General features: G+C 49.7%; 8 protein-coding genes across 8 annotated transcripts; 4 read left to right on the top strand and 4 right to left on the bottom strand.

Moving 5' to 3' along the window:
- Positions 1-402: 402 nt before the first annotated feature.
- Positions 403-2,171, bottom strand: B0J16DRAFT_361551 (cyclophilin-like domain-containing protein). The gene is made up of 2 exons (XM_046129755.1): positions 1,553-2,171; positions 403-1,487 (listed from the first exon to the last, which is right to left on the bottom strand). The coding sequence occupies exons 1-2, from the start codon at positions 1,908-1,910 to the stop codon at positions 727-729; spliced, it is 1,119 nt and encodes a 372-aa protein (XP_045987620.1). The 5' UTR covers positions 1,911-2,171; the 3' UTR covers positions 403-726.
- A 1,237-nt stretch (positions 2,172-3,408) lies between these two features.
- On the bottom strand, positions 3,409-4,576 carry B0J16DRAFT_335851 (D-Tyr tRNAtyr deacylase-like domain-containing protein). The gene is made up of 5 exons (XM_046127128.1): positions 4,256-4,576; positions 4,011-4,189; positions 3,913-3,955; positions 3,652-3,845; positions 3,409-3,600 (listed from the first exon to the last, which is right to left on the bottom strand). Exons 1-5 carry the CDS (start codon positions 4,260-4,262, stop codon positions 3,556-3,558), a joined length of 468 nt encoding a protein of 155 aa, XP_045987619.1. The 5' UTR covers positions 4,263-4,576; the 3' UTR covers positions 3,409-3,555.
- Positions 4,577-5,301: 725 nt separating this feature from the next.
- B0J16DRAFT_317376 (Not1 N-terminal domain, CCR4-Not complex component-domain-containing protein) lies at positions 5,302-7,351 on the top strand (the record flags this gene model as incomplete). The annotated part of the gene is made up of 4 exons (XM_046125366.1): positions 5,302-5,556; positions 5,624-6,677; positions 6,729-7,236; positions 7,291-7,351. The coding sequence occupies 4 exons, from the start codon at positions 5,302-5,304 to the stop codon at positions 7,349-7,351; spliced, it is 1,878 nt and encodes a 625-aa protein (XP_045987618.1).
- A 4,512-nt stretch (positions 7,352-11,863) lies between these two features.
- On the top strand, positions 11,864-12,628 carry B0J16DRAFT_381585 (uncharacterized protein; the record flags this gene model as incomplete). The annotated part of the gene is made up of 2 exons (XM_046131170.1): positions 11,864-12,168; positions 12,229-12,628. The coding sequence occupies 2 exons, from the start codon at positions 11,864-11,866 to the stop codon at positions 12,626-12,628; spliced, it is 705 nt and encodes a 234-aa protein (XP_045987617.1).
- Positions 12,629-13,883: 1,255 nt separating this feature from the next.
- On the bottom strand, positions 13,884-16,091 carry B0J16DRAFT_317373 (uncharacterized protein; the record flags this gene model as incomplete). Its single annotated transcript, XM_046125365.1, has 1 exon — positions 13,884-16,091. The coding sequence occupies one exon, from the start codon at positions 16,089-16,091 to the stop codon at positions 13,884-13,886; it is 2,208 nt and encodes a 735-aa protein (XP_045987616.1).
- A 556-nt stretch (positions 16,092-16,647) lies between these two features.
- On the top strand, positions 16,648-18,849 carry B0J16DRAFT_335841 (uncharacterized protein). The gene is made up of 3 exons (XM_046127127.1): positions 16,648-16,943; positions 17,000-17,593; positions 17,644-18,849. Exons 1-3 carry the CDS (start codon positions 16,887-16,889, stop codon positions 18,742-18,744), a joined length of 1,752 nt encoding a protein of 583 aa, XP_045987615.1. The 5' UTR covers positions 16,648-16,886; the 3' UTR covers positions 18,745-18,849.
- A 1,762-nt stretch (positions 18,850-20,611) lies between these two features.
- On the top strand, positions 20,612-23,001 carry B0J16DRAFT_84120 (uncharacterized protein). The gene is made up of 3 exons (XM_046134559.1): positions 20,612-21,456; positions 21,644-22,180; positions 22,271-23,001. The coding sequence occupies exons 1-3, from the start codon at positions 21,027-21,029 to the stop codon at positions 22,693-22,695; spliced, it is 1,392 nt and encodes a 463-aa protein (XP_045987614.1). The 5' UTR covers positions 20,612-21,026; the 3' UTR covers positions 22,696-23,001.
- A 717-nt stretch (positions 23,002-23,718) lies between these two features.
- Positions 23,719-25,179, bottom strand: B0J16DRAFT_84089 (IEC3 subunit of the Ino80 complex, chromatin re-modelling-domain-containing protein). Its single transcript, XM_046134558.1, has 2 exons — positions 24,792-25,179; positions 23,719-24,727 (listed from the first exon to the last, which is right to left on the bottom strand). The coding sequence occupies exons 1-2, from the start codon at positions 24,971-24,973 to the stop codon at positions 23,899-23,901; spliced, it is 1,011 nt and encodes a 336-aa protein (XP_045987613.1). The 5' UTR covers positions 24,974-25,179; the 3' UTR covers positions 23,719-23,898.
- Positions 25,180-25,227: the final 48 nt, after the last annotated feature.

Raw genomic sequence — 25,227 nt, 5'->3', positions numbered from 1 at the left:
CACAAACACACACTTATACATACATATACCTTCTTAACGACTAGATGGGGGGAGCTAGTTCTTACGATTGAATGAACAATACAACTTCTTTCCATTACTATGTCTTGTCTCATTTTTTCAACATTTTCATTTTCATCTTTTTTCTCATCATATTAGGCTGGGGGGTTTGTGGTTCATATTTTGCATAGCATACTCCTGGTATGGTTTCAACCGTATTTCATCTGTAAAATATTAGCAATGGAGTTTGTCTTGTTTGTTGGCTGGAAGGTATCAGACCAGGATAACGCTGGGAGTTGTCTGGCGGCGAAGAAATAGCAGAAAGTTCTGGGAACATTAGAAAACAGGGTGGGATTTTGCAGCTTTTAGATCAAACAATAGACATGCTTGCCTAACCATTATCATCTTGATTACAATTAATCTTCATCAGTACTCTGTCCCGGCCTCTAGTATCAAGACAATAGCCACACATTGGTATCACATTCATTAAGGCACCGTATCATATAAAGTAGATTGCAACATATGCAATTCGATGGTATCTCATTCAGCGCCGACTCCTAACCCGCTTTTCCTCGCATGGGTCATGTTATAATAAAAGATGAATCATATCCTCCGCCCATGTCATGTCCACGTTGATTTGATTCTGTAAATACAACCGGCGTTCTATCGCTCATCATGAGTAAAAACGACGCCCTCTATTTTGCGTGATGCCTTCTGGGTAGATGTCACTTAAGTAAAGAACTTCTTGTAAGCAGCCTTCTCCTTGGCAGCGCGAGCGGCAGCCTTGGTTCGGACGGCGTTGAGCTCGCGGGTAATGGCGCTGTCGTTGGGGGCGAGCTTGTTGGCCTCAGTTAAGTCACGAAGAGCAGCCTCCTCGTCCTTGAGGTGGATGTTGGCAAAGCCACGGCGGTAGTAGGCCTTGGCGCGGTCGGCCTCCTTGATTCCACTGACATCAAGGGCAGAAGAGGCATAACGGGCAGCGTCGTCCCAGGCCTCAAGCTTGATGCTGAGTAGAGCTGAGTTGTTGTTGAGGGAGAATCGCAAAGCCTCGAGCTCGTCCTTGATGGACTGGGGCTGGTCATCAAGCTCAGGCTCCTCGTTGATGTAGCGCAGACCCTTCTGGTACTTGTCGAGTCCAAGTGAGTAGTTACCTGACTTGAAAGCGGTGTTTCCGTAATCCTTGCTAGCCTTTGCGATCTTTAGGACATTGACAGCGTCAAGGGTATCGGTGCAGTCATCGGGGAAGTCCTCGTAGGGGTCGCCAAGGGCGTCGGGCTGCTTCACATCGGCAGCAAGGGCAGCGTCGCCAGTGAGCTCACCACAGTCGGCAATGACAGCCTCCTTGGCAGGTCGGTCGCCGGACTGGGTAGTAAGGTTCTCGATCTGTCGAACAACAGACTTGCCGTTGAGGACCTCTCCGAAAACAACGTGCTTGCCGTCAAGGTGAGGGGTAGGGACGGTAGTAATGAAGAATTGAGAGCCGTTGGTGTCTGGTGGGGCAATGCACGTCAGCATCATGACATGATACGAGGGGTCTTTGCTTGGGTAGACTTACTGGGACCAGCATTGGCCATGGATAGAAGGAAAGGCTTCTCGTGCTTGATAGGGAAAGCCTCATCGTCGAACTTGTTTCCGTAGATGGACTCGCCTCCAGTGCCGTCACCAGCAGTAAAGTCACCACCCTGGATCATGAACTGCTTGATGACACGATGGAAGACGGAGCCCTTGTAGTGCAGAGGCTTTCCAGACTTGCCGATGCCCTTCTCACCAGTGCAGAGAGCACGGAAGTTCTCAGCAGTCTTGGGAACAAGGTCGGCATAGAGCTCCATGGTGATGCGACCAACGGGCTTGCCGCCGACTGTGAGGTCGAAGAAGACGCGGGGTCGCGCGGGGGATTCGCCTTCGGTGGCCATTGTGAGGGTTGGTGATGTTTTTGAGGAGTGAGAGTAAAGGGAAGAGGAACCAAGAATACAATGCAGTCGCTAAAGACAAGTTTGAGTGGTCTTTTTGTTATGAAGAAGGGAAAGAGTTATCACGACGTGGGGTTTGCTTGTCCAAGGCAGAATCGCAGAGAAGGAAACAGAAGAGGGGAGCTCCTTTGCCAATTTTGGAAAGGTTCCGTCACGATGCAAGTGATCGTTGCCGCCGCTTATAAGTGGGTAACTTCAGGCTTGGTCGAGGCCAGGGTACAGCTTGTAACCGATCACCAACAAGGAATTGAGCTGAATTGACTGAGGTATAATAACTATAATATGCAGGTTACTCTCAATATCAGGCCATTGTTTCATTATCAATGCCAGTATCAGCATAAAGTGAGGGCACAAGCAGGACACCCTTGGACTAAGGTAGGTAACCTAGGTAAGCATACCCCGTCAGCCCGTCAAGCCCCTCCCGTCCGTTAGAGAAAACCGCAGACAACGCGAGCACCTTTTCTTTTTCTCACACCGGTTATGAGCAACAAACAAGAAACTAAAGTCTCATTTATAACCACGTACTTTATCTAAGTAATAGTGATGAGAACGACACCAAACAAACCCGAGCGGGTGAGTCTGTGTGAGGCTCAACTTGACCCTGCAGCTAAGGTTGGACCCTTGAAGTCTGCTTGGCCTAGCATCCAATCCATTCATATCATTGTGTCTCAGGTGACAAACTGAAATTGTAAAGCTCTACATAGCAACTAGCACTCACTGTCTCGAACAATCCAGTAGACTAAAGGCAAGGGAAAAAGACAATATCATATTGACCAACGCATCCGATCTCATCATCTCGGAGTGGGGGAGGGGCAAGAGGATGGATGAGAGGAGGGGTTGTCAACCCATAACGTATGAGCTGCATATACAGGGATCAGGGCAAGCGACAAGTTCCTCACAAAATCAGTCTAGGGCAACAAGAACGAGACCGAAGGAGAACCTAGAATCTATAGTAAAATTGGGATTTATCATATCAAGATACCTGTTATCTAAAGCCACATTATCATTAACACTCAAGATAGCCTCGTGGTTTGAAAGGGGAATTGACAGAGAACACTTTGGAAACTCAATCAGAAGCCTAAGACTAGGTATAGCCGTCGCTTCCTTGACATTATGGTACCAAATATCAAAAACTTATCAATCTCATGAGCATCTCTTCAGATCGGACTAGCTTCGGAGAAAAACTCAATTGCGTGCACCTTCACCTTCAAACGTGATGTCGCTTTGACCTCTCTTGTATTGCTTTTCCCTCGACTATCGACAAACACGGAATTTCAACCCTTGTATCACAACACCAATGCAGCCTCTCCGGTTACTCATCCAATTAGGTATATCACGGCTGTGTTTGTCGTTGCTTACAGCGTTCAGCTATGTTCATCTGAGCTGATAGCCGTTCCTCTTTCCGAAAATGTGGTTTCTTACAGCAATCGTACCATCGGCTGACTTTCACAACATGTCTCATTAACGAACCTGTAGCAGCTAGCTCTATGAATTTCACCGGACGTCCGACCCTTTTGTCTAGCCTCTCTATTGTATCCCTGTATAGGCTGTGTTCTATATATCGTACATCCTTTATAGAAAGCCACATCTAATCCGACTTGGCAGTGGCTCCGTTCTTGAGCTCAAGGGTGACCTGTACCGTTTGTTAGCTATGCACATACCCTGGAAGAAGGAGAAAACTCACCGGCCCGTCGTTGACGAGAGCTACCTCCATCCACGCCTGGAACTGTCCATCCTTGACTCTCTCCTCCTTGTATCCCGCCTTGACCTTTTGCACAAAGTAGTGGTATAGCCGACGCGCTTCCTCCGGGTTGGCTGCGCCGTGAAAGTCAGGCTTGGCTCCCTTCTTGGTGCTAGCCAGTAGAGTGAACTGCGACACTGTACTCGTCTCAGCCATTGCCCTGAATGTGGCGGAAGGGATGGAGTTTTCAAACTCAGTACTCACCACAGAGAACCTCGCCTTCAATATCGCCCACGCTCTTCTTCCACTAGAATAACATAATGTCAGCCTGTCCCGAAATAAGGTATCAAGGTTCATTTTACCTTGCCGCCCTCTTCGTCATCCCATAACTTCATTCTCAGAACTTTTGCGGCCATGAGATCGGCCTCCTTCTCTGTATCTCCAGGGGCCACGGCCGCGAATGCGAGGACGCCCTTGCCGATGGAAGAGATCATCTCCTTGTCGACGGTGACGGACGCCGACAGGACACGCTGCAGTATGACTGTGAGGTTGGTCAGCTTCAGCTCCAGCCCTCTTGTTTCATCGTAGGCTATTGAAATGCACGCACCCTTCATTTTTGTGATGTGTAAGATTTTGTTTTGTGAATGTATTTGGGAATGCGAGTTGAAATATCTGATGGGCTTGAGTCAAGCTCTTTGTATGTAGATATTGCTCCGTAGCCGGATCGGCATTGGTTCCGACTTTACCGTGTAACTTATCACTCACTCACTCACTTTCATCGCCCAAGAGTATCAATCTCATTCATCATGAAAATTTACTATTCAAGCAAAATTAAAGTTACAAAAGTATGTACAAAAAAGGCGTTCACATAACGAGGAACCATAAATCCTCCCAATGGCATGTATTGAAAAAGGACCCTTTGAAAGCCTCCCTCACAGAGCCAAGGGAGTCTATGTCATGTGAGAAGCGTTTATTCGTAGATGCTGGCACTTAGGCATTAGCTCCCCAGCAAGGTACAGTCGGCTTTAGCGAAAAACCACGTCATTGAATCTACCCCGTAAAGAATATACAGAATAGCACGCCATCATTTGGTCTGCTAAAGAGTATTGCACAATATAACTTCTTTTTGTCGCAAATTGATTGATTTGTAAAATATTAATCTAATTTTCCCCCTGTAATCACTATTCAAGCCCCCCAAAATTCCACCCGCGAACTGTCTCAGCAACTAACCGCGCCTTGCCCCAGGTGACCCGCGCTCAACTGGCCAATCAAAACTGTGCGGCTGCTTGGCCTGATCACTGGCAACATTGGAATCCACACTGGACCTCCCACCTTTGAACCTTAGTAACAAGCCTCATCAAATGCTGGCCAGCCTGTCTGTGTTTGCCTTTAGCAACCGCATTTCATCCACCAACCGCTCGTGGAATTGGACCTCCCAACAACGGATACCCATATCATCACGTACCTATCTTTAACGACGACACCAATCGATATACGCGACGTCTGGTTTATTTATTCACACTAACCTTCCTTGCGACCCCGATTGGCGAGGCAGGTGGCACAACAACACGACGCCCATAAAGGAGTCGACCGAGAAGAGCTCCCACGAACGGCCAGAACTTGCGCCCCTGAGGCTGCATATTTCTCTTCATAATGGCAGCAAGGAAATTGGCCCAAGAGGTCGACAAGTGCTTCAAGAAGGTCTCCGAAGGCGTGGCCGAGTTTGAAGCCATTTACGAAAAGATCGAACAATCGAGTAACCCCGCTCAAAAGGACAAGCTAGAAGATAACCTCAAGCGCGAGATCAAGAAGCTCCAGCGACTGAGGGATCAGATTAAAACATGGGCGGCTAGCAACGATATCAAGGATAAGGCTCCGCTGCTCGAGCACCGGAAGCTGATCGAGACGGTTGGTTCCCACTGACAAACAAGCAAGATTGCATTAGTTCTTTATTGACCCTGTGTTGTGGGAATAGCAAATGGAAAAGTTCAAGGCAGTGGAAAAGGCCATGAAGACGAAAGCATATTCGAAAGAGGGCCTATCGGCTGCTGCCAAACTCGATCCCAAAGAGCAAGCAAAGGTCGAGGCGAGCGAATTCCTCAGCGGTATGGTCGACGAGCTGGAACAGCAAATCGAGACCCTCGAAGCTGAGGGCGAATCGATACAAGCGACCATGAAGAAGGGCAAGAACAACACCGCGAAAGCCGAACGAATCGCCGAAGTCGAACGGGTTATCGAACGACATAAGTGGCACCAGGGCAAGTTGGAGCTTATCAGGAGATCTCTCGAGAATGGCGGAGTCGAGCCTGAACAAGTCACTGAGTTGGAAGATAACATCCGATACTATGTGTCAGATGGCATGAACGAAGACTATATGGAGGATGAGGAAATGTACGAGGAACTGGATCTTGAGGACGAGGAAGGCACCTACGGCATGGGTGCCGACAACGAGAAGAACTCTTCTCTAGATGATCAATCCGTGCAAGAGGACCTGACAACCGACACTGACTTGCCAAAGACGCTGGTGAGGAAGGCGCAAAAGGAAGTTGATCCAGTACGGAGAACATCGTCCCAGACAAAGTCCCCCTTACCCGCGCTCGCAACACTGCATGCTCCGTTACCGACTATTAGCAATGGCAATTCTGGTACACCCGCTATGAAGCCTGCATCGGTACCCTCAAGGCCTGCTGGGGAGGGTCTCAAGTACGCTTCTGCAGCCGCGGCCGCAGCGGCAAGCGACAAGAACAACGTGGGTATTGCACCGTTGCCTCCGCCGCCTGGCGCCGCATCATCAAGCATATCTCCATTGCCTCAATCCCGAAGCAGCGCGACCAACTCCCCTGCTACATCCTCTGCCCAGCCCGCTTCTCAACAGCCAGAATCCAAGCAACCTACGCCAGCTCCTGCTCCTGCTGAGCCCGAACCTGTGCCTACGCCGGCACCCGTGCCCGTACCTACAAAGCAGTCGAAGCGATCGAAGGCTGCTGGAAAGCAAGCTCTGGTGCCAGAAACCTCGACAACGTCGAAGCGTACGTATAATCAGCAACGATATATGATGCCCATGACTGACTTTCCCATAGCCGCAAGAACAAATGGCACATCCAATGGTGTCAAGCCTTCCGAGGAAGAGGAAGAATCCATTTACCACTTGCCAGCATCGTTGCAAGATTTGGTCGATACGTATGAGACTTCTAGGAAGCGTCCATACCATCCTTCAGCACCATCAGCCTTGCGCATGATGAGTGCTAGTCAGGCCAGCTGCCCCGATGTTGTGGATGCCGATGTGCCACGGTCATATCGTCCCGAAGTGCCGGTGCCCCCAACAGGGTCCAACTTCCCCCGCGAGCCACTTGCCCTCTTTGACGACCAAAGATGGTATTCACGCGTCGACCCCGATACCTTGTTTTACGTTTTCTACTACAGACAAGGGTCCGCCCAGCAATATATGGCTGCCAAGGCTCTCAAGGACCAAAGTTGGCGGTTCCATAAGCAATACCAAACATGGTTCCAAAGACACGAGGAGCCCAAGACCATTACTGAGGATTTTGAGCAAGGGACATATCGCTTTTTCGATTATGAAAGCACATGGTACGTAGCGGCCCCCGGTCGCATGAGGTGTAGTGTGCTGACTTGAATGTGCAGGATGAATCGACGAAAAGCCGATTTTAAGTTCGTCTACAAGCATCTTGAAGACGATGTTTGATTGTAAATTCCCACAACATTTGACGATTACGTCTACTGGATCAGTGTGAGAGAAATGGAACGGAGCTATGGGTTCGGGCAGTCTGTACTTTGGTTTTGTGACCTCCCGGAGAGGGCCACATTGGGTGTATAGGGAGATGAAGTCGATGTTAGCGGCAGCATCATCTTCTTTCCTTGTCCTCACTCTTGTTGTTCTTTTGGGACAGGTAAATATGCTACAAGGGGCGTTAGTTACCTCATCGTTTGAGATATGAATACGAACCTTTCTAGTGCTGGGCTGGCTGCAGCCCTGGATGAGAAGTTTTCCCGACGTATGAAAGCAAGTGTGAGTGCTCCGTTTGCCTTGTGAAGTCGCTGGTGGACGTTCACGACGACTGGGTGGTGGAAAGCCTAGCTGTTGAGGAGTCTGACACCATTATCTTGTCCTGCAGCCTCATATTCGGCTGGCGTTCGAGGAAGAGGCTTTGCTTGGTGGCGCACAGCCATGTAACTGTCTGCATTTTTGGCAATCTATCCGAAATGTCTCAGTGTGTCAGCCAATACAGTAACGTCTGGATTGCAGCCCAAGTAAGGCGTTCCGGATGATAGATTCTGAAGAAAAGAACTTAGCAACTGGAGCTACTGCGTTGCTGCCCAAAGGTCGGATGAATTCCGAATGCCGAAGTCATCTAAGATGGTATAAGTATAAGAACAGAATGAAACTTGATGGTAAGAAGCTGATAGCTTGTCGGAGCTTATCAACATCATCAAGCCGCTGGTTTCCTTCCTGTGTCAGCTATCAAAACAACGCCTTGCGTGGTTTGACATGCTACCACCTGAAGCAAGGCAATGCTACACCTGTAGCACATTTCACTTTATCGCAAACGACGTGGCTCTCGGAGATGGCAACGCAGATGAGTAAACGAAGCACAAACAGATCCTTGCTGTCCCAGGGTCACAGATGCAATTACATATGCTGTCTTGAACCTTCTGTTTGCCCATTGAGCCTGAGCTGACATGTGTATGACTTGATCAAGAGAGAAAATGTCACAGCATAGATAATTTCCGTTCGCTCTTTAGGCGACAAGGCCGTCACCAAAGGGTGTGTTGTCGTTGAATTCAAGGCTGGCGAAAAGGGTGCCTCGGTAACATCATCGCCATCGACGCTGTTGCCTTTTCCCTGTGCTTTTTGCAATGTGCCTATCAGGCAGGCCCTGGCAAGGCAATCTGTTCGTTAGCGCTCGTCAGCGCTACATTTGTCGGTGAGGTTGGCTCCTCTACGAAGAACAAGGTTGCGGCACAGCTCTGGGCGAGTTGTCATCCATCATCAAGTTGAAGGGCCCATTCGAGAAGAGAGTTATCGCCCCCAACTGAATCGGCGTTCGCCGTGAAAAGTGACCGGGATATGAAACAAAACCAATGCAAGATACATCAGGAAGGCTTCTGGAAGGCTTCTATGCCTGTCATCTGGCCTAAAGTTTCGCCCACGCAGATCCCTCGATACGAGAAAGAGATACTCTTAAGCGGGCGTTAATTCCGCACAGCGAATGGCATGGATCAGGTTGTCACGGATGGGGATGTGTCCGATGACCTGGTCGAAGGTGATGATTTCATTGCCAGCGAGCCCTTTTCAACGCTCTTAGTGCACTTCTTGTTCGAGACTTCAGTCAGCCTCACTAATGCTCCCCAAGCTCGCTTGAAGACGTCAACCGTTGTCGAGTGAGTTCACCGACAGTCACCTTTTCGGAAAATTTCCAAACGTTGGCCTGTCATTGCCGGAGAAAGATCCGGTAGGTTGTACGGGCGAGACAAGGCGCCTATGCTTCTGTATCAGGCGTAAGGACACTTATCTTTTTCTGACCAGCCCGGACGCCTTGGGAGGCTGCCTCGTCAAAACTTTGATACATGTCAAACTGACTGTGATGCGTGAGTCTGGTAGATGCAGGGAGAGTTACACAAGTCAAACGACAAGTGACCGTGTTGTGGGGAGCTGTGAAGGTGTGGCAGATGGTAGAATGACGATGCCGGGTTTATTTTGTCTGTGCTTTTGCTGTGCCGGATGCATCGAGGTTGTTTGACTCCCATTTGCCATTACCTGATAGAACTGACTGACCCAGACTAGTTGGATAACCAAGACCAGATCCAACAGGCAGCAGAATAAATTGTTTATTGAGTTGATTGATCAACATCTATGGCAAAGGAACAGCCACGTTATTGGTGAATCTCCTGAATTTCTCCATAGTGTTGCGGCTCGTGCTTGTGCTTGTGCTCATGCTTGTGAGCAGAGATCGGCACAACAAGTTGGTGGTTGTAGTTTGGTACCGTACTAATGCGAGGCATCGACTTTAGGCCACCGCATAGTGTTTGTAGGGTGCAGATGATGTGATGTGATATGATGGGATGAGATAGGAAAGGATTAGGGAAGAGACATTGATGCAGGTGCAATAGACTAATCAGCATCTGTCTTCTTTCCAATTAATTTTGACAACTCTATTGGTAACGGAAGGCACCCAGTAGCTGCAATCAATTGGGCAATAGTGGGTTCGGCAGCTAACACAGTCGGCCAGGACACCCCTTGGAAGTTAGAAGGTACGCAGGGGGTAGCTGCAGGAGGAGCAGGAGGGGTAACGACTGCGATGGATTATGGAGGAAGTGGCAGCCCAGCAAGCTCCAGGGCAGGTACAGTACCGGCTGACCTGAGGTGCACTGCATCTTTGCAGTGTACCACAGATTTACAGAAGGTACAGTACTTTTCTGTCCTGCCTCGTTGTTCTGCCACCACCAAATCATCCTCGTTCATCCCTCCATCGTCATTTTCAACCTGTCTGCTCTGACCGATCAAACAAGATGGACTAAGACCAATCCCGGCCCATGTCGATCTAATTCCTCCCGCTACCGAGAGTCAAAAGCGATGATTACCGTCCCCAGTGGACACACCCATGCTGTTTCCTTCTGCACCGAAGCTTCTTTGAAGGGCGATGAACAAGACTAATGTCGGTCACAAGCACGTAGATATGGATAAGCCAAGCCAACTTTACCTTTGGTATTGACCGAAATCTGCTGAGCTGGCCTAGCACAGCCCCTATCCTACAGGACTGTCAATATTCGCTTATCGCTTGCTGTCTCTACAGTCAAATCACTGCCGCATCCATTCCCGCCAACCCGTGCCAGAACCATTTGTTAATTGATATTCAGCCCCAGCGCATTGCCACGCCCAGTGGCCGCCCAACCGGTAACATCATGGCTTGCCGACCCCAAAATGTGTCTGCCAATTACTGCACAAATGAAACGGTCATTCTTCACCTGCAGCAGAAGCAGCCAAGACGAGTGCCCTGAACGGGTTTCTTCCCACCCTTGCGATTTCTTGCCTGAAGCTTAGTCCCAGGCCGGCATGAGCACACTTCCCGTAACTACAGACCAGTGCTTCAAATGCACAATTCCATTGGGCTTGCCAGCGGTATACACTTTTATTGCGCCGTTCCGGTTGACCCGGGGCTCCATTAGGCGACCAGAAGCTTGTGCCTTTCTCACGCCAGAGCTTAGCTTAGTGCCCTTGTTCCTGGAGTTTTCTGTCTGGCCTTTCAAAGAGCTACGTTAGCTCCTTTGTTACTGTTGCATCGCCCGTCATCTTGTCTTCTTCAGGACACCGGCCAAGAATGCGTCGCTTCTTGATAGGGCGCCTACAGCCTTGACGTGGTCTCTGCATACTTGTTGCTGTCTCCATTAAACTTGACTTTGCCCTAGTCCCCCAACCAATTGACAAGTGTCGATTGACTTACACGCATCACGAGCCAGCTTGCGCCAGATGCTGCTTCGCCTTAGACCCTTGTCCTGCCCATTCCCCCTTGTCTTCCTCCAGCCTTTGGTCCTGGAACTGGTTATCTCTTAGCTGTCTGTCATCTAGCTCATCATGCCCTACCTTATCGTGGGTTGGTCCGGGTTGTATGGATTGGGTTCCCCGGCAGCTACCCCGGTCATATTCTCAACCCCAGGACTTGCACTAGAACCCTGACGACACTTTCTAAAGTCTTGCTACTAGATCTGGCCGCAGTTGTTTGTACATGGAGTCCCTACAGTTTCAAGTCCATACTGCCCTTTACCTTTTCTGTATTACACGAATGACTCCCACCTCGCCTCACTGACCAATGTGCGATTTGAGCCTCACCTTGACTTATACGTCCTGCCCTGTACTAGTGTACTTCGTGAAGCACCCCTTCTCCCATATCTCTCCCAAGCATATAACCACGACTCTCATCCTCTTTTTACTTCATTCATCAATTCATTATCATCCCATCCACTCTCATGCCACAGACTTCTTCACTTCCCTTCCAAGACCGCCATCAAGATATCACTTTGGTTGCGGACTATACCTACATATTCTTTGCATCACTTACAACTTCTCACAAGCCGACTTATAAACTATCGACTCGTCCTATCAAGCACCCGTGCTTTCTATATCATCGCTGATTAACTCGTCCGAGAAAGACTTCTTCATTCTTCAGAAGAAGTTGCCTATATCAGTAACGGATTCACTATGAGCTCTTACCAGGGATACGGTCACGGCTGGTATGGCGCTTCCTCGCCTCAGGACCCGGTATCATCACCTTCAGAATACTATGGCGGTTATTACCAGTCCCAGCCTTTGGTCAGAGATTTGAGTTCCGGGGCCAGCTCGCAGGCTTCAACTATTCCAGAGTCACCGATGCAGCGCAACTCCTATGCTTTGTACGGTTCATCACCAACGAACTACTCTGGCTACCAACAGGCGTCAGATTATCAGCAGTATTATTCCTCCGGACAATCCAGGGCTGAGGAGTCTAGTGTCCCCAGGAGTGAACCGTACGTACAACCCATTGCCTGATAGTTATCTCTTCAACGCTAACTCTTGTATCCAATTAGTGGTAACGACTGGCCAGTGTCCTGTCTTCATCCTGGCTGTACCTCTCGCCCTTTCAAGCGGACTGCGGATCTTCAACGTCACTACAAGAACACTCATGCTCCTGAATCGAGCAAGGATGTCTACCTATGTGACTACCCTCGATGCACTCGATACCATGAGCCCTTCCACCGTCGAGATCACTTTCGAGATCATCTTCGCGAATACCATCGTGAAGATATTCAGAAGCGCGGAGCAACTGTCGACGAGGCATGGCTCCAGGATCGCTATGCGCCCTCTAGCTGGTGGCGTTGCCCACGCTGCCTTGTTCGAGTCTACGTCTCCAAGAACGGCTTTGAATGCCCTGGATGTAAGACATCTTGCGAGTCTAAGCGAAAGGAGAAGCGTCGCAGCCGATCCTGAAGTGTGTGAGCATGGACACAGCCTTGCACACGGCAACAACCAACCACAAGACACCACAAAGCCTGGCACTTAATGGCTTGAAACTACAGCGTTACCCTTCTGAGAACACATATCGACTAAGCCCATTCAGATCAAGGCTTTTTGCACTATGTCAGCTATCTACCTGCAGATTGTCCTTGCTTCTGATAGCTCACCGATACGAAATATCATCTGGAATCAACCCAGCTTCGACAGCGGTAGCCTTAGCTGGAGCATACTGTTACATCGAGGATAACGAAACGACTTCAATTCGTTCATGGCCTCGCATGCATGCACCCTATACACATCAAGAAACAGCACTTGTGCAGACTGGTCATTGTGCCAGGCATTCTCAATCTTGGCCTTTCCTCCATCATTCCTGTCGCTCACTCACAACCATCAAACGTCTTAGAGATCCGCAAAAAAACGCCCATGCATTGCCGATCTTATCCCCACTGGGACGTCACATCACGCTGAGGCTGACTTGAGAGAATTGTTCTAGAAGCGGGGCACTTTGCGGGGATTTTCAGCGTGGCTGTGTTATGCACGATGGATGCTTCTGTCATGCTTCCATTCCTTCTTTCGAGTTTCCTTTCTTGGATAGATCTACTATGACCTTACCGGAGTTCACGATTCAAGCTGAAGGCAACGAGATAAGACTTGTTGTTTATTGGCGGGTCGATCACGCAGTGACGTTTATGACGAGATATGAGGCCAACCAGGTATATAGAATGTTTTATTGTATAGACGGTGGGAGTTTTGCTCTTCTTTCTGTATGTCTAGGTAGTCTTAGAATTTATGGCGCATTTAGAGAATTCCATACACCTTGTTTTTGTTCCACATACATCAGAACCCATGATAACCACAACGAATTGCCTCACTTGAAGATGGCGATGCAACTTTAGCCCCTTTGTTATCTCTTTACTCCCCTTTATGTGTGACATAATAGTAAATTCCCCTGGCCTGAACTTGTGCAACGAGACAAGAGATAAGTGAATAATAGCAGATCATCCTTACTTAGACCCTAGTCGCCCTGCAAGGTTACGTTCCCCGCTGTGCCCACGGACGCAGTGTACGATTTACACGGCGCCGGATGTTCTCCCCAGGCCACCTTGCGCGATGATTATGGCGCACTGCATTTCCAGCTCGTGACCACATACGTAGCCGGTGGGTTTTTGAGCCCGTGTTGACCTCTGAGTCACTTCTCGGCCAAGAGTCTTGCTTTGTCTCCAACGTGTTAGTCTTCCTCAATTGGATCGTCTTCGTAGTTGGGCATGGCGCGGAAATCAGGCCGTCCCTTGTCCCTGCGCTTCCTCAATCGTCTGCCCGATTTTGGTGGAGCATACAAGGAGCCGGATGGTGTATTAGAGGATACTTCACCAGCTAGTCTTCCAGTGAAGAGTTGCGGCTGGTGGAATTTGAAATCGGCCTGCGGCGGCTGGGGTGAGGACGGCTGCGCCGTGGTCGAGTCAATAGTGTCTGTGATATCGGTTCTTGCGGCAGCCTCCGAAGATGGATCTTCTTCCAACTCTGGGTCTTGGTCTGCGCCCAACAGTTCTTCTATCTGATCGCTCGTCATATCAAGCGTGATGTTATTAGCTAATAGGTCTCGTGATTCTGAAGGGGGTTCTGCGACATCGCTTTGCGGTGCTGCCGAGCTCGAAGGAAGTAATGGGTCCTCAATGGCACACAGAGTCTTTGTCTTTCCTAGACCCAGATCACGTTTCGTTTGTTCAGTAGCCTCCCCACAGGCTTTACGCTTGGTCTCGGCAGGATCGTCGTCGAAAACGAACCTTTTCCAGATTTCGTCCTCGTCTTCAGCGTCTGTCATTGTCTCTGGGTCAACTTGCTTTTCAATTGACGCTCCATGTCTTTCTTCGTTTTCCGTCAAGAGATCTAACAGATCCTGGGCCTTGTGAGTCATTCGTGGATTCGCCCGTACTGGAAGAACTGGATCACTTTGGGGCTTTATAAAAGACTCGCTTATACCATGGTTCGGGCTTCCCGATAAACTGCAAGTCTCTACTTCAGTCGACACACTGGGTAAGTGGCCTACTGCCTGCATTCGCGGCAGCTCAGGACCAGGATGTGGTATCTCGTCCTGAACACTGTCTGATGCAAGTATGCAGGGGCTAGATTCTGATGATTGTAATTGTGGCTCGCCGAAAATGCTTGAAGATCTCTGTTGTAAAGCTTCGTTCCGCAGTGAACTCGACATCTTTGTGTGGTCTTCTGACGAGTTCCAAAAGTGGCTGATACCAGGAGTGACAGGCCTTGAGGGGTGGTCTGCTTCCTTCATTTGATCTGGCTCTTTTAGTGCCGTTTCTGCACTGGGATTAAGCCACAAGTTCCATCTTATATCTTCAGATGCGATACGTGCGTTAGGGCGTCTTGGAACGCCTAGGACTGCGGCAGTGCTCATGTTTTCCTCAGTTCCAGGAGATCCAATGTCGAGCATGGGGGATCGTGTCTTCCGGGTCGGCTGTGGTTGGTGTATGATTGGCGTGTGAGCATTGACGATGAATCTCGGCTCTTTGAGTCCTTCCCGCCAATCTCCTTGCTGGCCAGTGTATCCATATGCAGTATTGTGTCCAGTGTCTGAAGAGCTGGATGGTTGGTTTCGTGAATCATCATGACTTTTAGGACCTCGAGGCCCTGTGGTGATTTTCATGGCCGCTTGCACATTTGGCGTATGTTGGTAAGGCGATATTGGTTCCAGCCTTGGAGTACTACCTGGCGTTGTACCCAAGTGAGCAGCAAGATCTTGTCTCGTGGCGAGGCTCCGTACTGAATTGCTATCCCGGCTCCAGCGAAGATTTTGGCTACCGATATTGATCCTCATTTCGTCGTGCGTCGGTCTGCCTAGTGCTCCCTTATTGTGACTATGGTTTGGGCTCGGCCTGTGTGGTGACAGGATAGACTTATGATTCTGTCGGAAATTTCTCGTTACTCTTGATCTTGGAGAATGATCTTTCTGTGCAGCGAAGCCCACCATCAAAGGCTTTTGGGTACTGACTCCGGTCCAGTCTCCTTTTTCAAGCAATTTTCGTCTTTTCCTTGCAATGTCCGTTTCATGATCGTTTTTGTTCGTACAACGAGCTGGAGAATGATCAATCTGGCCATCTGGCTTTGAAAGTTCAAGGCTGACTCCTTGTATAGAGTTCTGGCGAGGCGTTCTATTAGCATCGTGTTGCCTGTGTATGAGTTTCCTTTTAGAGGTTTTCGGTTTCTTTGCAGGAGTAGAAGAAATCGACTGACGATCTTGATGTCGTTCCGTCTGCGGGATGTAATCAGGGATAAAGGACTCAACAACCAATCCTTTGCTAGATGCAGGGGCATTCTTTCGAGCTCTAGCTTTGGCGAAATATTGCTTTTGCCGGGCGGCGTCCTTGTCCCAGCCTTTTCGGCGGGAGTGACGGGCTAGTGCACCTTCAGTCCAATTCATGTCAAGACGAAAGGGATAGGCATCTGAGGTAAGAATAAAACTTGTTTGTAGAGAGTTGATACGAGTAAAAACCGAGAAATCTGTTGCATATTTCATAACTGGGATGAGTACGTGGTCGTATTATTGTGAGAAGGCAGTTACTGCCGGTTTGGCGACTGCCTGCTCAACACAACTTTCCATCCCCTGTCTCGAGGAAGGACCAACGCAGCATTGTCACAAGACTCCTTCCCATTCACTTAGATTCCGCAAACATTCAATTCGGGCTATGGGCATATTCTGTGCCCTTGTACTGCGAAAGAGGAGCAATTGTGATTAAGTTTAATATCGACGCAATGAAACAATAGTACTCATGTAAGTAGTGCTTGAAAAAAGGATGCACAAAGTTTTGTGATACTACATTTCAACGGAAACCAAGAATCTGCACACACTCTCTCTTCACTAAGTAGTCTGTGCTAGTCAGTCGCTCACGCTTACAAGATGACTAGCCTTTAGGGTTAAGAGATCTAAGTATTAGATATTGTTTCTCGTTATATCGATATTTTAAACATCCATAGCTCACTTACACAGCCTTAGTGACACGGTGTTAATTACGGGTCATGGTCGCTATAAACACGGTACTCGCACAGGCCAACTAAGCTTCAAGGGTGATGACGGCGGGGAGCTCGAGTCCCTGAACCTACGTGGAGCTGCATCTAACATCTAGCGCCAAGACGACACATTTCACCAATAACCACAACTACCGTCCTGCGCAAACCGATTTTTTTATGTACCTGCGCCCATTGAACAATCATCATCATGGCTGACGCAGAGGAGAAGGCCCGCAAGGAGAAGATTGCTGCGGCCAAGAAGCGAGTCCGTTTGCCCCTCCCTTCTTATCCTGTCAATTGACTAACTCGATGCGATTCCAGGTCGAACAAATGAAGAAGAAGAAGAAGGGTGCTCCAGCCAAACAAACGAAGGCAGAATCACCTGAGACCCCTGCGCCCGAACCTGTTGAGGAGAAGGTCGAAGACGCCCCTGCAGTCGAAGAGAAACCCGCCGAAGAACCAGTTAAGGAGAAGACGGAGGATAAGCCAGCAAAGACGCCTGCCACAGACGCGAAGAAGCCTCTTAAAATCGAGACCAAAGACGAAGACGATAGTGATAGCGACAGCGACAGTGAGAGTGAGAGCGATAGCGACGATGAGAACTCGGCTGCAGCTACCCCATCCCTGGCACAGCAGTCAAAGCTGAGGTCAACGTCTTTCCGCGCCGGCTCTATTCCTTCAGGAGGGGCAGCATCTCCCTTTAGCCCTAACAGCGAAACTGCACCGGATATCTACAGAAAGCACATGGCTCGGATTGAAGAGCTAGAGAAGGAAAACAAGCGTTTGTCTAAGGAGGCTGCCGATTCAGAGAAGAGGTGGCAGAAAGCCGAGAATGAGTTGGCCGATATCCGCGAGGCCGAGGGTGAGGAACCTGTCAGGACCGGCCGTCACGATGATGGCCTTTGGGACAGTTTGGTAAGTGGCAGGTCTGTGGTTTGCTTTTGAGCCCACTAACCGTTCAACAGAAGAGCCAGTTAGCCTCCCTCGAACGTCAGAATTCTCAGCTCCAACAACAGGTGTCGCGTGGGCCAGGTCATGGCCATCGCCAATCCGTTTCAATGGCTACACCACCAGCGGATTTCAAAGCTGAGTTGGAGGCCAAGACAGCAACCATCGAGTCCATGGAGATTGAGATTTCGAAACTCAGAGCACAGGCTGAGCGTCACGCCAGCGGATCAACATCGGAGAAGGAGCAGGTCACTGCTCTTGAAGACAAACTCGCCCGTGCTGAAGCTGCAGCAGGCAAGGCTCAGCGCGAGCTCCAGGACCTCAAGCGCAACCTCGAGAGAACAGCAGAGAAGGCAGTACGCGAGGGTAGCGAAAGAACGAGTGCCGAAACGAAGGTGAAGACGCTCGAGCATGAACTCGAAGAAGTCAAGAACGCGCGCGACGAGCTTGAGAAGAAGGTGGAAGCACTGGATAAGAAAGCCACGACTTTGACCACCTTACACAAGGAGCAGGATTCTCGTTTGCAGTCAGTTAAGAAGGAAAAGGAAAAGGCGGAACGTGAGGTCACCGAGTTGCAAGCAAAGGTCGAGAAGCTCGAAAGTGAAAACACGAAGCTCAAGAGTCGCAAGTCTTTGGAAGGTGGCGGCGGATTGGACGATGAAGGTGTTGACGAGCTTGAGGATGAGGAACGACAAAAGCTCGAGAGGAAGATCCGCGCTCTTGAAAGTGAAGTTCACGAACTTCGAAGTGGAGCATGGATTGAAAAGCGTCGTGAATTGGAGGCGACCAGCCCAGGCTTCCAGGACGTAGATCTCTCTACTGGGAATCCTTTGTCTCCAACTGGGCGACGGAAGTCTGGTCCTGGGGGTATTGGTGACTTCTTCACAAGCGGTCTCAATGCCCTTGCTGGAGGTGGCGACGACGAATTTCTCGAAGATGATGATATGGACTTTGATGAAGATGCGTTCCGCAAGGCGCAAGAGGAAGAGTCCAAGAAACGAATCGAGCGTATTAAAGAGATCAAGCGATCACTTAAGCATTGGGAAGGCTGGAGGCTGGATATTGTGGACATTAGGAGAGGAGGTAATGAAGGTGCTGGTGAAATCTTTGATGTCTAAGATGAGCGCAGTCGTTTGCAGACCATGTTGAGTGAAACATGGTATGATGATGGAATGTATCATAGAATAGAAAGATGTTCCGAAATGATATACGAATTGGATTGATGGTCTCTTTCAATACCTAAGCTACACAACATTTGGCGTTATCTGGTCTACCCCAGCAGTACCCTGCATCCTACCCTGTAACCATTTTTTCAACATAACAAAGACACGATGCTATCACCAATACTGAAGCCTTTACCGATGTGCTGTTGGGGATGGCATTGGTATATGGATCTGCTAGATATTTTGTGAAGTTTATGTAGTCGTCAAGCAGTTGTCAGTGACCATATAACCGAAGCACAAGTTACATCATAGTACTTGTCAGAAGATCAATAGCAGCATGCTGTTAGGAGGAAAAGGAATCAAACAACAAAGAGATGCCATGTTGTATTTAACAGAATCGCTGCCATTACGATCCTTATCAGTCCAGAAGTGTAACATGGCTCGGCATTACATTCCTTTTGTTCTTGTTCGGACTTTGACCGTGAAGCAATATGCTCTCCCCGATGACGGCGCGGAGAGTGGATACTCCGACCGGAGATCCGAGACCGAGAACGGAGATGCGTGCCGCGCCGAGATGCAGAGCTCCGTGAACTATTAATCCCGGTCAAGTTTCAATTGAGTTTAGTAGCAGCGCTGAATAATCAAGATATATGAAAGTGCTGGATTAGTTATCAAACAGTGATGTCCTAGAACCGATCTGTCTCAAACATATTTATAGCTCAAGCCGACATGTCACTATTGAACGTATAAAAGTACTACAATGTCGTGTGAGGCATTCTTCCTCGGCAATAACAACACCGAGATGAGGCAAAAACGAGAGCAGCTGTCATGCACGAGATGCGTGCCTAATTGAAAGCCAAGAGAGACATGGCTTCTGCTTCCCCCACTGAAGCGGGGAACCAAGTACGGAACCCATCAACACTAGCGCTAAGCAACCGTCGAGGCTGGGACTGGGACTGGCTAGCGGCTTTTTCTCTCTGCTTGCAGCTCTTGATGAAGTGCCCCAGCTCGGTCAGGTACCGAGCCTCATCCCCAAAAGAACCTGGCAAGAAGAGCATGGAGAATACTCGAGACACGCCCTAACTGTTGGGGGAGACATGATGGGGTTTGTGAGCATCTCAAGACTCTAGAAAAGTATCGTGAGATTCAAGAACAGAGCGTAGGCTGAGCTTCATGTATAGTACGGAAACGTCATATGTAGACACTTTAGATAGAGGGACGATAAACCCCTGTCATAGCATGCGATTGTCTAAAAAGATCATGTCAGCCATGTTTATTATCCCGCAGTATCCGTCTTCGGAAGGCCGTTGTCGGAAGAATTAACATGAATATCCTTTGAGTTCTTTTCCTCTATTTTGGCTGAATTCCCATCTTTGCATCACCATCATCTCTTGCCAGCAGCTTCAACTCATCAGCAGAATTTATTGTGCAGAAGACGACGTTTCGTTCGAGTACGGTATTGTAAGTGCAGCTTTCCATGTCAGGTCATGTCATGCCATTTGTTAGCTCCATGAGAGGTCAGAGGTCAGCCACAAAGACCTGTCATGATACCTATATTGTATATTGCATCGTCATGGACCAACGAGAAGTCATCGTTGCTGTCCTTTCTGGACTTTGCATTTCATGAGAGTTTCGCTTTTCGCACCCCTCAAGAAAGAGAGGAAGGAGGCAAATATTTTATCCAAGAGACTCAAACATAGATCGTCTCATACCTTTATTCCCCCTCCTTCTGGTGCAGCTTATTACTCGCGCAACTGTTAAACTAACACCTGACGATTCCCCCAGCTTCAAACGTATCGACTAGCGGCGCCTCATTCAATCAAATTCACCCCGTCTCATTGGGGGGAAGGTCACATTAACTTACCCCATATTCTTCGCATCGCATCGCATCGTCGGTTTTCCTCTCGGTCGCCGCCACAGTAACCGGCTACTTCCTCGGCTGTCATAGTAAAAAGACCCCAGGCACCTTCCTGGTCCGACCCTCCGATCTCCACCTCCGAACCCCAAACCAACCGCCCGTCCGTGTTGTTGCAGGCAGTTGCACCCCGCCCCGCGCTTGCTTGTACAGGAGCAACCTCATTCTCAGGAAGGACCTTCCTTAGCCCAAGCTTGAATCAAGTCAATCTCCCGGCGTCGATTCCCGAGTCCGGTTCCCGTTCTCGTGCCGTAACAACCCTTCTTATATCTTCTTTTATAAACCTCCACCCTCTTCTTTTTCTTCTCTTTTCTTGCCCATCATGCCCGTCGCTGCTCTCGCCTCTTCAGTTCCGCGATCTCTTTTCTCGTCTTCGCTGCGCCGTGCCGCTTATACCTCTACTACCGTTCGCCCTGTTCGCGCTTCATTCGGTGCTATCCAAACCATCTCTCCCTTCGCCTACCGCACAATGGCTTCCTCTACCCAGAAGATCAAGGTCAAGAACCCCGTCGTCGAGCTCGACGGTGATGAGATGACCCGCATCATCTGGCAGGTCATCAAGGACAAGTTCATCCACCCCTACCTCGACATCGACCTGAAGTACTATGATCTCGGTCTTGAGTACCGTGATGAGACCAACGACCAGGTCACCATTGATGCTGCCGAGGCCATCAAGAAGTACTCTGTCGGTGTCAAGTGTGCCACCATCACTCCCGATGAGGCTCGTGTTGAGGAGTTCAAGCTGAAGAAGAGTAAGTCAATACCCGTCATGCATGGCCTTAGTTCGCGCTGCGTCTTGCTACTTCCCCCCACCAATCGCAACCCCGCATATATGAGAACATGCAGGAGAAGCGACATGAGGGGCAGCAAGCAGAAGCATGGCGAATTAGACATACAGTAAGCTTATTTGAATCGAACATTGCTAACTTGCATGTCCAGTGTGGCTTTCCCCCAATGGCACCATCCGAAATGCTCTTGGAGGTACCGTCTTCCGTGAGCCCATTGTCATCCCCCGCATTCCCCGTCTGGTTCCTGGCTGGAAGAAGCCCATCATCATTGGCCGTCACGCCTTTGGTGACCAGTACCGCGCCAAGGATGCTGTCCTTCCCGGTCCTGGTAAGCTCTCCATGGTCTACACCCCCGAGGGTGGCCAGCCTGAGGAGATCGAGGTCTTCCAGTTCAAGGAGGGTGGTGGTGTTGCCCAGACTCAGTACAACACCGACGAGTCCATCACTGGATTCGCCCACGCTTCTTTCAAGCTCGCCATTGACAAGGAGCTCCCTCTCTACATGAGCACCAAGAACACCATCCTCAAGAAGTACGATGGTCGCTTCAAGGACATCTTCCAGGAAATCTACGAGTCCACCTACAAGAAGGAGTTCGAGGCCAAGAAGATCTGGTACGAGCACCGTCTCATCGACGACATGGTCGCCCAGATGATCAAGAGCTCTGGTGGTTACATCATGGCTCTCAAGAGTGAGTTTGCTCCGATGGAATGACTGAACACTCGTTCAGCTTCCTATATATCCTTCAATGCATGAAACGAGAATGCTAACAGATTTCTAGACTACGATGGTGATGTCCAGTCCGACATTGTCGCCCAGGGCTTCGGCTCTCTCGGTCTCATGACCTCCGTCCTCATCACCCCCGATGGCAAGACCTTCGAGTCTGAGGCTGCCCACGGCACTGTCACTCGCCACTACCGTGAGCACCAGAAGGGTAACGAGACCTCCACCAACCCCATTGCCTCCATCTTCGCCTGGACCCGTGGTCTCATCCAGCGTGGAAAGCTCGACGACACTCCCGATGTCGTTGCCTTCGCTGAGGGCCTTGAGAAGGCTTGCATTGACACTGTCGACATTGACGGTATCATGACCAAGGATCTTGCCCTTGCCACTGGCAAGTCTGAGCGCAAGGACTATGCCACCACCAACGAGTACCTTGACGCTGTCGAGCGCCGCCTCAAGAAGACTCTTAAGGAGAAGCTGTAAACGTCTCGACAACAGTTTCAGTCTTTCCCTCGATCACTACCTCCGCTTCAACTCTTATGGTCTCTTATGCAACTGCAAGAGCACCCACTCTTTCATGAACTCTTCAAGTGTCGGCGTCGAATTTGTTGTCACCATCTGAATAGCATCTCACTCCAGTCTTGAAAACCTCAAGAGCGTCACTTCTTGGGGTCTCTTGGCCCGTCACCTCCTCAACAGAAAGGACGGTAGCGTCGTCAAGAGCAATCATGCACCGGAACCCGCTGCAAGGTCACATGCAGCGGGCTAACGATTTATGAAGAGCGTTCCTCCATAGTTGGTTGGACAGGATGTTGGGCTTCTGAATATGTGAAAGCAAAGATATCAAAGAGGAGGTCAGCATGATATATCCCATATGGTACAGGAATAGATGCCATATAGATAAAAGCTTCTTGCATGTTCTTAGCACATAGACATAATGGGATACCCAGCCCTGCTTTATAGTTTTCCTCACCTTGCTCTTCCCCGGTCCCTGACTTGTGACTCCGTGATCGCCATAGTACAATCTTCTTTAGTTCCTCTTAGTCGCGGAGAAATGGAGTCATAACATCAGTTCAAACAAAGCTTAAAGCAAATCTATTGGATCGTGATATCCCTGTACCGACTTCTCTCACATGAATGGTACATTAACGCACATTGACTCTTGCAAGATGCCACTTCGAACGCCTCTTTTTTCATACTGCTTGCTGTTAAACCTCGGTAGTTGTCCGTAGCTAGCGTAACCGACACCCAATCTCCAAAATAATTCCTAATTGAGAAAAGAAATACCAGTAGCAAAAAACTCCCTATTCTCCCGTCCCCATCCATCCCCTCCCTTCCAAAAGAAACCTAATTTTATCCCCGTCTGTCTGTTCCCGCGCTGGAGAATGCCTCGGCTTAAGCCTGCATGTGCACATATAAGGAGATGGATCGTACCAAAGAACTGATAATTAAAGATTGAGAATGACACCCATAAGCCCGAGTTGTCCCGATCGAGATGGCCCTCGGTTGGCCGGAAGGATCACCACGGTTGTGGGTGCATGCGGTTGTGAAACCAGGATTGTTGCTGCATACATACGGACTTCGTCCGTGAGGCTCCATTCTTGATCTCGATAGTAATACATGTTATGTGCGCCTGAACCTTGTATAGAGTAGAGCGGCTTCTTGTCTCTCAGAGACTACCTGAATCTAGTCGGTTCGGTCGATAGAAATCTCCTTATCCTTCTTCGACTTGCGCGCACTGGGTGTCCCTTCTGCTTCGCTCTTACGCTTCTTCTTCGTAGGCCTGGTCGATGAGCCTCGGGGCTTGTATCCCGTGTCGTCCTCGTTATTTCTCTTGCGCTTGCCCCGGCTGACAGGCGTTGAGGCAAAGTCTTGCTCCTCATCCATGCTGGCATCGACGTCGCGGTCTGCTGCAGCTGCACGAACGGCAGCGCTGACACGCTTGCCCCTTGTGCTTGCTCTTCCACCACGCTCGCCTCGTGACCCGCGCGTCTTACGTCCACCAGTGTGGCCACCCTCATTGTCGTCGGCGTCGCCATGCGCTTCGCCATCTTGGAGGAATATTTTGGGTGCGTGTTTACGGAGCCAATTTGTTACACTCGTCGGGTTCTTAAGATGCGGGTGTGAGGGTTGGTGGTTGCCAGGATGGGCACGAGGGGCGAGGCTGGGGAGATGAGGTGCGTCGGTATCGAGAGCCATGTCGATTTCGTAGATGTAGTTGTCGATGTCATCGGCGGATAGGAAGTCGGCAGGGAATGCCTCGCCGTCTGGAGCCTTCAATTCGTTGACGATTTGTGGTAGTGTCTCCTTTGCACTGCTGTATGTTGAATGTGGAACACCAGTGACAAGGTCTTCGAGACGTTTTCTTGGTGTGTCTTTACGTAGTTCATGTTCTTCGTCCAGGGGCAGGACGGGCGCTTTGGAGTCGGATGGTGGCTCAAGGGATACCTCAACTTGCTTCTCGGGTGGGATCTGCGGAGAATTGTTGATCTCGAGTAATAGATCTAATAGACGACTGTTGGGTTCACGGTTAGTCAATTCCTCTACCGTTGCGTAGCTGAACCTAGGGGATAGCGTACTCATTCTCTACAGCCAAGCGCTTGACCAGTGCCGCGGCCTTATCCTCTTGCTTGTGAAGCTCCTCTCCATCGTGCATCTTCTGATCAAAGACGATGCGCATCTTTCTGTACTTCTTCTTCCATGACTTGTAGCCGGCGCGATGGCGAGTAGCGCCCTCGGTCTTAACGGGGGACTCGTCCATGGCGAGGGAGGGAGAGGGTGCGATCGACGCGCGATCGGGGCGAAGATATCGTCAATGAAACGCGCTGGATTGCGAAAATATTGGATTCGGGGGGTTGGTTATGCGCGTTGTGTTGTTGATAAAACTTGATGTGATGATGCTCGTGATGTTGACACAATGGAAACAATGAGAGGTAGCAGGATTTGCCAATAAGATTTGCTGGTTTGGGGCCTTGCGCAACCAAGTTCAGACTGGGACAGGACGGGTGGTGTTGT

This window comes from Fusarium flagelliforme (genome assembly GCF_020744385.1).
Source record: "Fusarium flagelliforme strain FIESC 12 MPI-CAGE-AA-0113 chromosome Unknown B0J16scaffold_2, whole genome shotgun sequence".
NCBI lineage: Eukaryota > Fungi > Ascomycota > Sordariomycetes > Hypocreales > Nectriaceae > Fusarium > Fusarium flagelliforme.
The sequence above is the reverse complement of the archived record's forward strand: the minus strand, read 5'-3'. Positions and strand labels throughout refer to the sequence as shown.